The sequence below is a fragment of the Macrobrachium nipponense genome, chromosome 27 (genome assembly GCF_015104395.2).
Source record: "Macrobrachium nipponense isolate FS-2020 chromosome 27, ASM1510439v2, whole genome shotgun sequence".
NCBI lineage: Eukaryota > Metazoa > Arthropoda > Malacostraca > Decapoda > Palaemonidae > Macrobrachium > Macrobrachium nipponense.
Window position 1 is genome coordinate 63,680,587 of NC_087216.1, and position 11,662 is coordinate 63,692,248.

The 11,662-nt window shown below is 36.3% G+C and overlaps 1 protein-coding gene across 1 annotated transcript; it reads left to right on the forward strand.

Moving 5' to 3' along the window:
- The first annotated feature begins 317 nt into the window (after window positions 1-317).
- LOC135200702 (uncharacterized) lies at window positions 318-11,376 on the forward strand. Its single transcript, XM_064229310.1, has 4 exons — window positions 318-580; window positions 10,624-10,690; window positions 10,818-10,965; window positions 11,228-11,376. The coding sequence occupies exons 1-4, from the start codon at window positions 333-335 to the stop codon at window positions 11,374-11,376; spliced, it is 612 nt and encodes a 203-aa protein (XP_064085380.1). The 5' UTR covers window positions 318-332.
- The last annotated feature ends 286 nt before the right edge of the window (window positions 11,377-11,662 follow it).

The following is an 11,662-nucleotide window of genomic DNA, read 5'->3' on the forward strand; positions in this document are numbered from 1 at the left end:
GGTAAGTTACCGTAATACGACCGCCTACCTGAAATTACGGGAGAGCCCCGTACTAGGTATAGTTCCTTCATAATTATTCATATAACTTAAATGTTTTCTGACAGAATTATGTTAAATGTTAAGACTAAGCCTAAATGAAACATTAAAAGCTTCTAATTTTTTCCTAAATCATTAAAAATACAATATTGTAGAAGTTATTAGTTTTATTATTATCGCATTGGCATCTGTCTATATGAAGTTGCCATCCGCTACCATCCCACGTAACTACAAAATTATTAGTGTACCAATATAATAATATACTTGTACATTTACCATTTCCAGTATTACGTTTTATGAAACAGGCAAAAAATATAAGATCCACTGTATATTCAAAGGACCAAAAACATCATATATACTACAATTATCCCGATCAGATACGCATTTCGCAATGCTCGTGTTTTCATTTTGGTGGCTCGAGGCGCCAAAACACTTCAAATGAAAACAACCAAAACACGACAACTGCCAAGTCTGCTCTACTCTCCAGCAAGAAGTGTTGTGGTTTCTTCTACTGTGACGAAGATCGAAGAGTAAACAGCATCAGGTGAGTTTTAAGAATAGGTGTATGCTTTTGTATTAGATATGATAAAACTTTACTGTAGTTGCGGCCTATAATAAGATTGTATGAAGACTGCCTCCGTCGACGTCTGGCGGGACGAGCTAGTACCTATTCCCCTTTATACAACCTGTATTATTTAGATGGCAATAAATAATCCAGGACTAGAAAGTACAATTACCGTACATTGTTTAGTGAAGCTATGTGGTAAACTTCTGATAAACATCCCATTAGCATAGATTGTTAACCTACCTAGACCATAGGGCTAGGTATATCCTAGGCCGTGTTCGGAGCCACCTTCAGGAAAAGTACTTTAACACCCCCTGAGACAGGAGATGGGCACCAGTCACGAGTCTCATGTCTTGAGGTGTTGCTTCACACCGATGACTTTGTGGCTGGTGCCCAACTCCGGTGTCAGGACGTATTAAAGTACTTTTTCTGAAGGTCCGAAGACGGTTAAGGTGGCTGCAGCTAGTCCGCTCGGTTGTTTACCCTAGGCTAAACCAGACTGGGTGAAAATAGCAGTCTACCATCTGTTGGAGTTGCTAGCCTAATTGTACGGGTACAAAGCAAGTAATTGTGCTATGTAACTTGGTTGAAACTTACCCGATGATCTGATAGATCTTAAGCCATAGATACCTAGGGTAAACAACCGCATGGCCTAGCTCAACTCACCGACAGTCACGGCATGCCACCCTCCGAGAAAGTACTTATAACGCGTCCTGACACCGGAGAAGGGCATCAGTCGCGACTTCTTGTTGGTGAGAGATGGAGGTAAAGACCTCTAATCTCCTTTCGAAGTAAGTATTTTCTTCAAAGTTAGAAATTAAGGCCAAATTTAAAGCATTAAACAGAGGGTAGTGAAAAGGATGTCCAACGCAGTGCAAATCTCACCAAAACGCTTTAGAAATTTTTTTTTTACTTACGCTTAAATATTTTAGAAGATTGACGCCATTTTGATGTTTGCGGAGTCGCTTGTGTCAACAAACTTCCCATTTCCTGTGATAAATCCGCACACCACTTGTACCCACAGACGCTGGGGCACTTTCATCACAACAATTGGAACATGGTCCCTAACCACAACGTTTTTAAGGAAACTACTGTTTTGGTAGAAGACAATGAGAAGCATGCACTAGAACAATTATTTAAATAAATAGTAAAACATCAATATTTTACTTATTTACGATGATTAAGTTGAAAATATTCGTTATTGAAAAAGTAACTCGATTCTGACTCAAATTTAAGTAATTATTTTTTCGGAATTAGAACGTTCTTTTAAGTCCTGTATTATGGATGTCAAAAATACATTTGGACTATTGTAGCTATTGTAGATGAATTGCTATACTCAACTTTTTTGCAGAACAGTTTACCAGTTATTCATGCAGATTGTTATCAGCCATTCATGTAATTGTTATAATCGTAATGCAATATATATCTTTATTATATTTACTTTTTGGATACATGAAGATGTTTTTACTGCCGTAGTGTGACGCAATCGCTTTCGGTCCCTGGCCCTCTTGTCTGTGTTCGCACCATAAGAAATTAATGGGGGTGAATTTGCAATGACCAGAAAGTCGTTAAAAGCGGAAAGTTAGCATTGAGGGGCATATGTTCTGATTGAGAAAAATAAAAATTTATACAATAGCTAGCTTATAAAAAATACTTTATACAAAAAAACTTGATTGACAAACTAAGCAGCATACCTACTATGGGTTTCAGAGACAATGCAAGCACGGTTTTTGGCAATATTTCTGTAACAAACACTCTTATCAGAACGAGATTTTGCTATAGTGCATTACACCAGTGCGTAATTTATAAGGGTATCGTGAATCACTAATCGTAAAGAATAACAAACACTTGTCCTTGTACCAAGAGACAAAAACTCCATTATCCAGAAATGGATACGAATACGTGTAAAAAGCTACACCTACCCTCCCCCCCCCCCCCCCCCTCCACCGCCACCCCTGTCCTTCTTCCTTCCTTCGCCTTCCTTTCTCTTTCTCTCTTGCCAATTGGTATGTGTTCACCCTTCAAACTGGGTATAAGACTTAAACAAAACGTGGAAATTGGTGAAATTAGCCTATGTATTGAAAGTATATATACATAAATATTAAAGCAATTTTATCATTATTGCATTACTATGACAACTAGAATTCATGGAAACAGTTTATAATAATGCATCGACGTATGTGTGAATCTCCACTAATGTGGCAACAATGATTTTGCCATTCTTAGCATGCAAACATTAAAGGTTGATTTATTTCTGGCATACAGTTATTTAAAAAATCAAATACTAATATAGACTTAAATCAATTAAAAGTGCTTGCAAAAAAACATTATAATCCACTTATCCGTAGTCTGCTCCGCTATGGTTTTCGGCAGCCAAATGTACGATAAGGTTAGAAATGTTGGATTGTATCTACTTTAGAAATATATCTAATTTTTCGGGGTAATTTGGTTGCAAAAAAGGGGTAATAGACATGAATTAAATAAACATTTTGAAATAACAAAGTAAATTTGAACTAAATAATGAATAAAGTAAACAATTAAGGGAATAAAACTTTGCAGTGTCGTCGTCTGCTGCTCGTAAATGTGTTTTGGTGGAGTGCACGCTTGGGAACCAGGAACAGCAACGTGGTTCAAGTGCAATGTGGAGTGAATTAAGACCAAAATGTGTATAATTACAATCAAATAAGCACTGTGGAGTTTCAGTTGTGATGGCAGTAAGGATAAAAATACTGATTACAAGGTAAAAATGAATTCAGTTCAAACCATGACCCCAGGAATAACAAGTTTCATACTTTCACTAATATAGGCAACAAAATGTTGTTTTATTGTGCTGATTACAACTGCAATCTTGAGTAAGATCAATAAACGTTATATATATATACGCTAACATTGTTCAAATGAGTGCTGGGAAAGATGGTGTCCATCTGTGACCAGACCCTGTCTAGCCACACGATCGCCGCCATATTGGATTTAAAACTTTCTTGAAAACATTTTATGAAGAGCGTCATGTTTCTTAGTTCATATGGGGCTTTCATATATCACATTATGTTGACCGAAACTTCAATCTTTTGAATGGTATGCTTAGAGTTGTAATTGTATTCTTGTTTCACCATTTAAATATCGAGTGAATAAGACCTGTCAGCTGGATGATGGTGGATCCATCCGTGATTGTTTACCCTATTAAACAACACTGGGTTGACAAAGTAATAGTAATAGCCTGACAAGGATGACATACTACCAAAAATTTATTCTAAATAAGTAAATCAAATAGCCTAAGAGTGATATAAACAATAGGGTAAACAATCACGGACGATCCACCATCATCACGCTGGACGGGTCTTATTCACTCGATATTTAATTGGTGAAACAAGAATACAATTAGCTACAACTCTAAGCATACCATTCAAAGATTGAAGTTTCTGTCAACATGATATGATATATGAAAGCCCCATGACGAAACTAAAGATAAGCAATGGGACGATCGCCATAAAATATGTTTTCAAGGCAGTTTTGAAAATCCAATATGGCGGCGATCGTGTGGCTGGACGGGTCTGTTCACAGATGGACACCATCTTTCCCAGCACTCATTTGAACAGTGTTAGCGTATATATATGTAATGTTTATCGATCTTACTCAAGATTTCAGTTGTAATCAGCACAATAAAACAATATTTGTTGCCTATATTAGTGAAAGTATGAAACTTGTTATTCCTGGGGTCATGGTTTGAACTGAATTCATTTTTACCTTGTAATCAGTGGTTTTAATCCTTACTGCCATCACAACTGAAACTCCACAGTGCTTATTTGATTTTTATTATACACATTTTGGTCTTTAATTCACTACACATTGCACTTGAACCACGTTGCTGTTCCTGGTTCCCAAGCGCGCGCGCCACAAACACAGTTACGAGCAGCAGACGACGACACTGCAAATCTTTATTCCCTTAATTGTTTACTTTACTCATTATTTAGTTCAACTTTACTTTGTTATTTCAAATGTTTATTTAATTCATGTCTATTACCCCTTTTTTGCAACCAAATTACCCCCAAAAATTACAGATATTTCTAAAGTAGATACAATCCAATGTTTCAAAACTTGTCATACATCTGGCAGACTACGGATGAGTGGATTATAATTTTTTTCTATCACTTTTCATTGATTTAGGTCTGTATTAGTATTTTGATTTTGTTAATAACTGTATGCCAGAAATAAATGTCACCTTAATGTTTGCATGCTAAGAAACAAAGGCAAAATCATTGTTGCCACATTAGTGGAGCTTCACACATATGTCGATGCATTATTATAAAGTAAAGTTCCATGAATTCTAGTTGTCATAGAAATGCAATAATAATAAAATTGCTTTAATATTTATGTATACTATACTTTCAATACATAGGCTCAATTCACCAATTTCCACGTTTGTGTGAAGTCTTCTACCCAGTTTGGAGGGTGAACACATACCAATTGGCAACATAGAGAGAGAGAGAGAAAGAAGGCTAAGGAAGGAAGAAAGACAGGGGTGGTGGTGCAGGTGGGAGGAGAGGGTAGATGGAGCTTTTTACGCGTGTTTTGTATCCGTTTCTGGATAATGAGTTTTTGTCTCTTGGTACAAGGAAGAGAGTGTCATTATTCTTTACGATTAGTGATTCACGGTGCCCTTTTAAATTACGACACTGGGTGTTAATGCACTATAGCAAAATCTCTTTCTGATCACGAGTGTTCGTTACAGAAATATTGCCAAAAAACGTGCTTGCACTGTCTCTGAAACCCATAGTAGGTATGCTGCTTAGTTGTCAATCAAGTTTTTTGTAATAAAGTATTTTTTACAAGCTAGCTATTGTCCTAAATTTTATTTTTCTCAATCAAAACATATGCCCTCAATGCTAACTTTCCTCTTTTAATGACTTTCTGGTCATTGCAAATTCGGCCCAATAATTTCTTATGGTGCGAAAACATACAGAGGGCCAGGGACCAAAAGCGATTGCGTCACACTACGGTGTTAATCCAGCAGTAAAACAACTTCATATATCCAAAAAGTAAATAATAAAGATATATATGCGCATTACGATTATAACAATTACATGAATAGCTGAATCTGCATGAATAACTGGTAAACTGTTCTGCAAAAAAAATTAAGTATAGCAATTCATTTACAATAGGTACAATTGTCAAGATGTCGAGATATCATAATACAGGACTTAAAAGAACGTTCTAATTTCCGAAATATAATTACTTAAATTTGAGTCAGAATCGAGTTACTTTTTCAATAACGAATATTTTCAAATTAATCATCGTAAATAAGTAAAATATTGATGTTTTACTATTTATTTAAATAATTGTCTAGTGCACGCTTCGTCATCGTCTTCTACCAAAACAGTAGTTTCCTTAAAAACGTTGTGGTTAGGGACCGGGTTCCGATTGTTGTGATGAAAGTGCCCCAGCGACTGTGGGTACAAGTGGTGTGCGGATTTATCACAGGAAATGGGAAGTTTGTTGACACAAGCGACTCCCCAAACATCGAGATGGCGTCAATCTTCCAAAATATTCAAGCGTAAGTAAAAATTTTGAAAGCTTTTTGGTGAGATTTGCACTGCGTTGGACGCCCTTTTCACTACCCTCTGTTTAATGCTTTAAATTTGGCCTTAATTTCAAACTTTGAAGGAAATTACTTACTTTGAAAGGAGAGTAGAGGTCTTTAGCTCCGTCTCTCACAACAAGAAGTTGCGACTGATGCCCATCTCCGTGTCAGGACGCGTTATAAGTACTTTTTCGGAGGGTGGCATGCCGTGATTGTCGGTGAGTTGAGCCAGGCCATGCGGTTGTTTACCCTACTCTGGGTTAGACAAAGTAATAGCCTGACAAGGATGATACATGCTAAGTTTTACATACCCTGTACATTCAAGTATGAATAATTAATCATAATTTGCTTTTTTATTTATAATGAAGTAATACTATGTATTAGGCTTAAAAAGGACTTCATGCAAAAATAGTATTCTAGACTTTGTAAAGGCTATATTCCTGTTAAGTCTCATATAGCCTAGACCCTTGGGTGATATTAACCTAGCATAGGTAGTAGGATAACAAATAAAGTGGCAATCCCTTTTTTAAAGGAATATCCTGATATTAGCTTAAAATCAGCATAGCTGAATATCAGGCAAAATGGTCTTGGCTATTTAAAGAGAAAACCTGTTTGCATGAGGATTATAAGTTAAGAGAGAACTTAACAAGATCTTTTATGACCAGCTTAATGTGGATTATATTAGAAGTATTAGCCTATGCCAGCTAAAACAATAGCTTGGGTTAAATAAATTAGTTCATAGACTAGCCTAAATGTATAATTTTACTTTCACTTGTTGAGAATTTAAATGTCCAGTTACTATGATATGCTTTTTGTGACCCTTTGTTTTGTTTTCTCATTTATTCTACAAGGAATTTTGCCTGTATTACATGGATCACAGCGTTCTGCAAAGTGTTTATCCTAAGTGTGGCAGGAAAGTCGTTCACTGAAGAGTCCAGCACAGAAAGCAGCCTTGAATGAATCCCTATGTTACCAGTTCACCTCTGTAATCCATAGTCCGATATTCCTCTTTCTTCTTAGAATTATGTTCTGCTGTGCATCCCACTATTTCTTTGATTGCCTGTATTACAATGTTGCTCAAAATTTAGCTACCATTACCGGTATTTATTTTGGCTGTAGTGATCCACAGTAGCTATTCCTCTTGCTTTCCCAAGGTTAATGTTCGCCTGTGCATCCCAGTATTTCTTTTATTGCCAGTAGTACATACTGCTTAAAATAATTTGGATATCAGTATTTATTTTGGGCTGTAGTGCCACAGTTACTATACATCCTACCAGTACCAAGAGAGTACACTATATGTATAGTAATTAATTTGACCAACAAATAATGATTCCTTTTTTTTTTTTTACCTGCAAGTTAACAGTTTACATACTAGGAGCTTCAATTCATTCTAGAGATGTATAACTGTAATATTTGTAATAACTCTCTGACATCATTTGTTTCATATTTTAATCTACTATAGGCTTCACAGAAATGAGATTGGTATGTGTAGTCCATGCCCACTTGAAGGCTGTGAGCAAAATTTTTTAAAATACTCCACATTCAGGAGCCACATTCACAGATTCCATAGAAATGTTGCTAACCAAGCCAAAATTGCAAAGTATGATGTTGAAAACTGTCATTTGAAGTGTGGAGTAGTACTTTGTGAATCGTTGTTCACTGTCCCTGATTTCTTTGCCATTTGAGCTGTCATATTAGAGAAGGCACTAGTATATCGTGTCCTTTTAAAAATTGTTCTTCAACATTCTCAAAAAATACAAGCTTTTCATCTCATATAGGGAGGAAGCATGGAGCTTCAAGTAGCAGTAGACTTATCTCTGATTATATATATAGAGTCAGAGGAAAGCGAATCAGATTTACACTTGGAGCTCATCTTGAATGATAATACTGATCCAGTGGATATAAATACAGAATGTGATACCTGTAATGTACAGGAACATGCAAACTTCAGAGAAGAGTTTCTAAAGAATTTAGGACTATTTTATTTAAAACTCCAAAGTAATGTTTTTATACCTGCATCCACAGTTCAACTCATAGTGAAGAACTAACAGAAATCATTGTCCTGGAAAAGAGTCATATTTCATGTGACTAAAAAAACAAAGAAACATAAGTAGCTTCAATATTGACAGAAATATGTTTCCTGAAATTGACAATACCATATTGAATGATAATTTGTTCAGAGATGCTCACAGCGATGTGTTTCGGACTGATCATAGTCGTAAAGTTTCTATAAAAACAGCTTTTGCATATGTTGCTCCAGTTCAGATGATTTTGGGTCTTAACAAATATGGCAAAAATCGTACATTCCGTATGTGCCAATAAAGGAAACACTTGAATGTTTGTTGAATGAAAAATCTGTTCAGGCAAATTTCAAAAACACCAATTCACATGGTACTGAACTTGAGGACTTCTGTGATGGCTCTGCTTATAAATCACATTCATTGTTTTCCTCTGACCAGACAGCCTTGTCAATCATTTCGTACAAGATGCATTTGAAGTAGTTAACCCATTAGGCTCTGGTAAGAAAATACACAAAGTTCTTGGGGTCTATATGATGCTTGGTAATCTGCATCCATCATGTCGGTCTGCTGTTGATCACATCCAACTCGTACTTCTATGTACTGAAAGTGATCTTAAGGAATTTGGTCAGGAATCCATATTTGGTGCCTTGGTGGCCGACTTAAAAAGGAATTGAGAAAAATGGAATTGAAATAAAATGGGAACAGTGTGAAAGGAACACTTTTTTCCATTGTTGGTGACAATTTAGGTTCCCATGGAATTGGAGGTTTTTACTGAGAACTTTAGTAATTCTGCATATTTTTGTCGGTATTGCCTCATAACAAGAGAAAGGTTTTTAAGGTGCCCATGGCAAACTGGAAATGTCAGAACACCCGAGTCTTATGACAGGGATGCTGGTTCAGATGATGGTGAATGTCATGGCATTAAGTTTAATTCCATTTTTAATCACTTACATATTACCATGTATGTCAGCCAGGATTACATCCTTGTCTTGGCCATGATTTATTCGAAGGTGTGGTTAGTTATGACCTGTCACTTTACCTAAATCGTATGGTAAAAACAAAGAAAATGGTTTTCTTATGAGCTACTGAACTCTCGCATTACTAATTTCCAGTTACATGGTACAGATGTTTCTAATAAACCATGTAAAGTCAACATGAATTCACAAACAGTTGGAGGCCATGCTGTTCAGAACTGGTATTTGTTACGCTTCTTGCCATTTTTTTGTGGGTGTTGATCTTATCCAGAACTATGAAGACGAGTTGTGGAAACTTTTGCCTGCAACTCCGAGAAATTGTGAACTATATTTTTGTGCACCAACAATATCTCAGGCACAAATAGCATATTTACAAATACTCATAAATGAGTATCTTGAAAACCGTTTTAAACTGTTTCCAGATGTAGTTCTGAAGCCAAAACACCATTATCTTGTTCATTACTGAGCTTATTTTAAATTTTAAAGTTTGGACCACTTATAAGGTTGTGGGCAATGCGCTTTGAAGCAAAACATTCATATTTCAAAGATGCATTCGTGCGTGCACAAAATTATAGAAATGTACCCTTGACTATGGCAGAGAAGCACCAGATGCTACAAGCAATGTATCGTCCGGTACTCGGTTCCCTGGAGTTTATGAGATGGCCAAAGGTCTCCCCTTTTACTGTGACTCTTATTGTGACAGTATACAGAGAGCAGTCAAGTCATTAAACTTCAGTGGCAGAAGTACCTCTGTGTCTGACACTATCACTGTTAAGGGTATTGCATATAAAAGAGGTGATTATGTAGTTGTGGACACCTCAGATTTTGGTTATTCATGTTTTGCAATAATCACTATGATTCTGTTACACAAAGGCAATTTAGTTTATTTTCTGTGCAGTTGGTAGACCACTGTTTATGAATACAATTTTGGACTGTATGAAGTGAAAGAAAATATTAGTCAAATCAAATGTATTAAACATTAATGATCTAAAGATCTTTGGCCATTGCATGCATACAATATAGGCCGAAAGAAATACATAGCAATTAAACACCAGACTTTGACAGTAGATTGAATGCATATGTTCAGTATTTTCCAAAGTATTATTTATTTTTATTTTACTTCATACTCCATCATCCAGTTCTGCATACCAAACTTTCATCAGATTTTTATTTTGCTTATTAGTCAAATCAAATGTATAACATTATGGTCTTAAACACCATGGCCATTGCATGCATACAATGTAGGTTTAAAAGAAATGCATAGCAATTAAACACCAGATTTTGGACAGTAGATTGAATGTATGTGCCTCAGCATTTTTCCATCATCCAGTTCTGCATACCAAGCTTTCATCAGATTTTTAGTTTGCTTAATTCATATTATTTGCCCACCAGATCACAATAACAATCCCTTACTGTACTCTTTTCCACCATTCTTTCCTAACTAACCAGAATGAACTGGGAGGAAGAACTGACAGGGAGTGTTCACCATTATCTACCAGGCCTCTGTGAAGAAAAGGTTAGTTTGATAGACAAAGTGCATTTTTTCAGTTCATGAAAACCTCTGGATAGAAGTACTGTACATGTGTATGTTGTAGCTAATGCAGAAATTGTGTCTTTAGCATTAAGTTCTTTTTTATCTACAGGTTCAACAAGTTGTGACCCATTTAATAGAAGTAACTGGTGTGGAGAGTATGGGAGACACCAGTCTTGTGACAGAAGCTGACTTAATTGAAGTTTTAAAACCTCTCCAGTCAAGAAAACTTATAGCAGGGTGGAACCCCAAGGGATCAGGTGGGTTTCTGCTTTATAACTGAATTTTTTCTGGAATGTACCTTGCTTATTTTATCATGGGTGTCTTTTTCAATAAATTTGGGTATCTTGGGTGTCTATAGCTTTCAAAATATACTTTATTTTCACCCACCTGTAGACTTTTCATCCTACTGCCTTCCTTTCCTTGTTTGGTTATTTGTATGGTTACTGTTTCTTCTCACAGCTTGCTTAATCTCAGCACTCCACCTCATCTTATTTGTTTGTTACTGATTCTTCTTTGCAGAAGGAGTTTCTACCTCACTACTACCGCAGCCACCTCAGAGAGTACCCATGCTGGTACTGGATGATATTCCAGGCCCATTGAACTCTGAATGGGTTCATGAATTCACCATACCATGGGAAAATACACACCAGAACTGCGCAGATCCTTGAAGAATGAGGTGCCACCAACTCCTTCATTAAGGAGACGATTGGTGCAAATAGTGGTTGAAGCCGCCACTAAAAAATCAACCAAGATAAGTAAGAGACAAATGTCGGTCATTAGCAAAAAAAATAACTGACGAGTTCTCGAAATCCTTTTTAGACACTTTCTCTGGTGAAATAGTTGGTACAGGGCACGATTCTCTCCTAAAGCAACTCATATGTAGGTATGAGAATATAAGTAGACGTGCCAGTACTCCAACACAGGAAAAAAAAGAAGTCCCAAAAGATTCCAAAA

Excerpts from the sequence above, each read along its gene's own strand:
- LOC135200702 (XM_064229310.1), top strand. The coding sequence starts at position 333 with ATGAAACAGGCAAAAAATATAAGATCCACTGTATATTCAAAGGACCAA. Across the intron at positions 581-10,623 it reads CGAAGAGTAAACAGCATCAG|AATGAACTGGGAGGAAGAAC; the intron begins GTGAGTTTTAAG and ends CTAACTAACCAG. Across the intron at positions 10,966-11,227 it reads GTGGAACCCCAAGGGATCAG|AAGGAGTTTCTACCTCACTA; the intron begins GTGGGTTTCTGC and ends TCTTCTTTGCAG.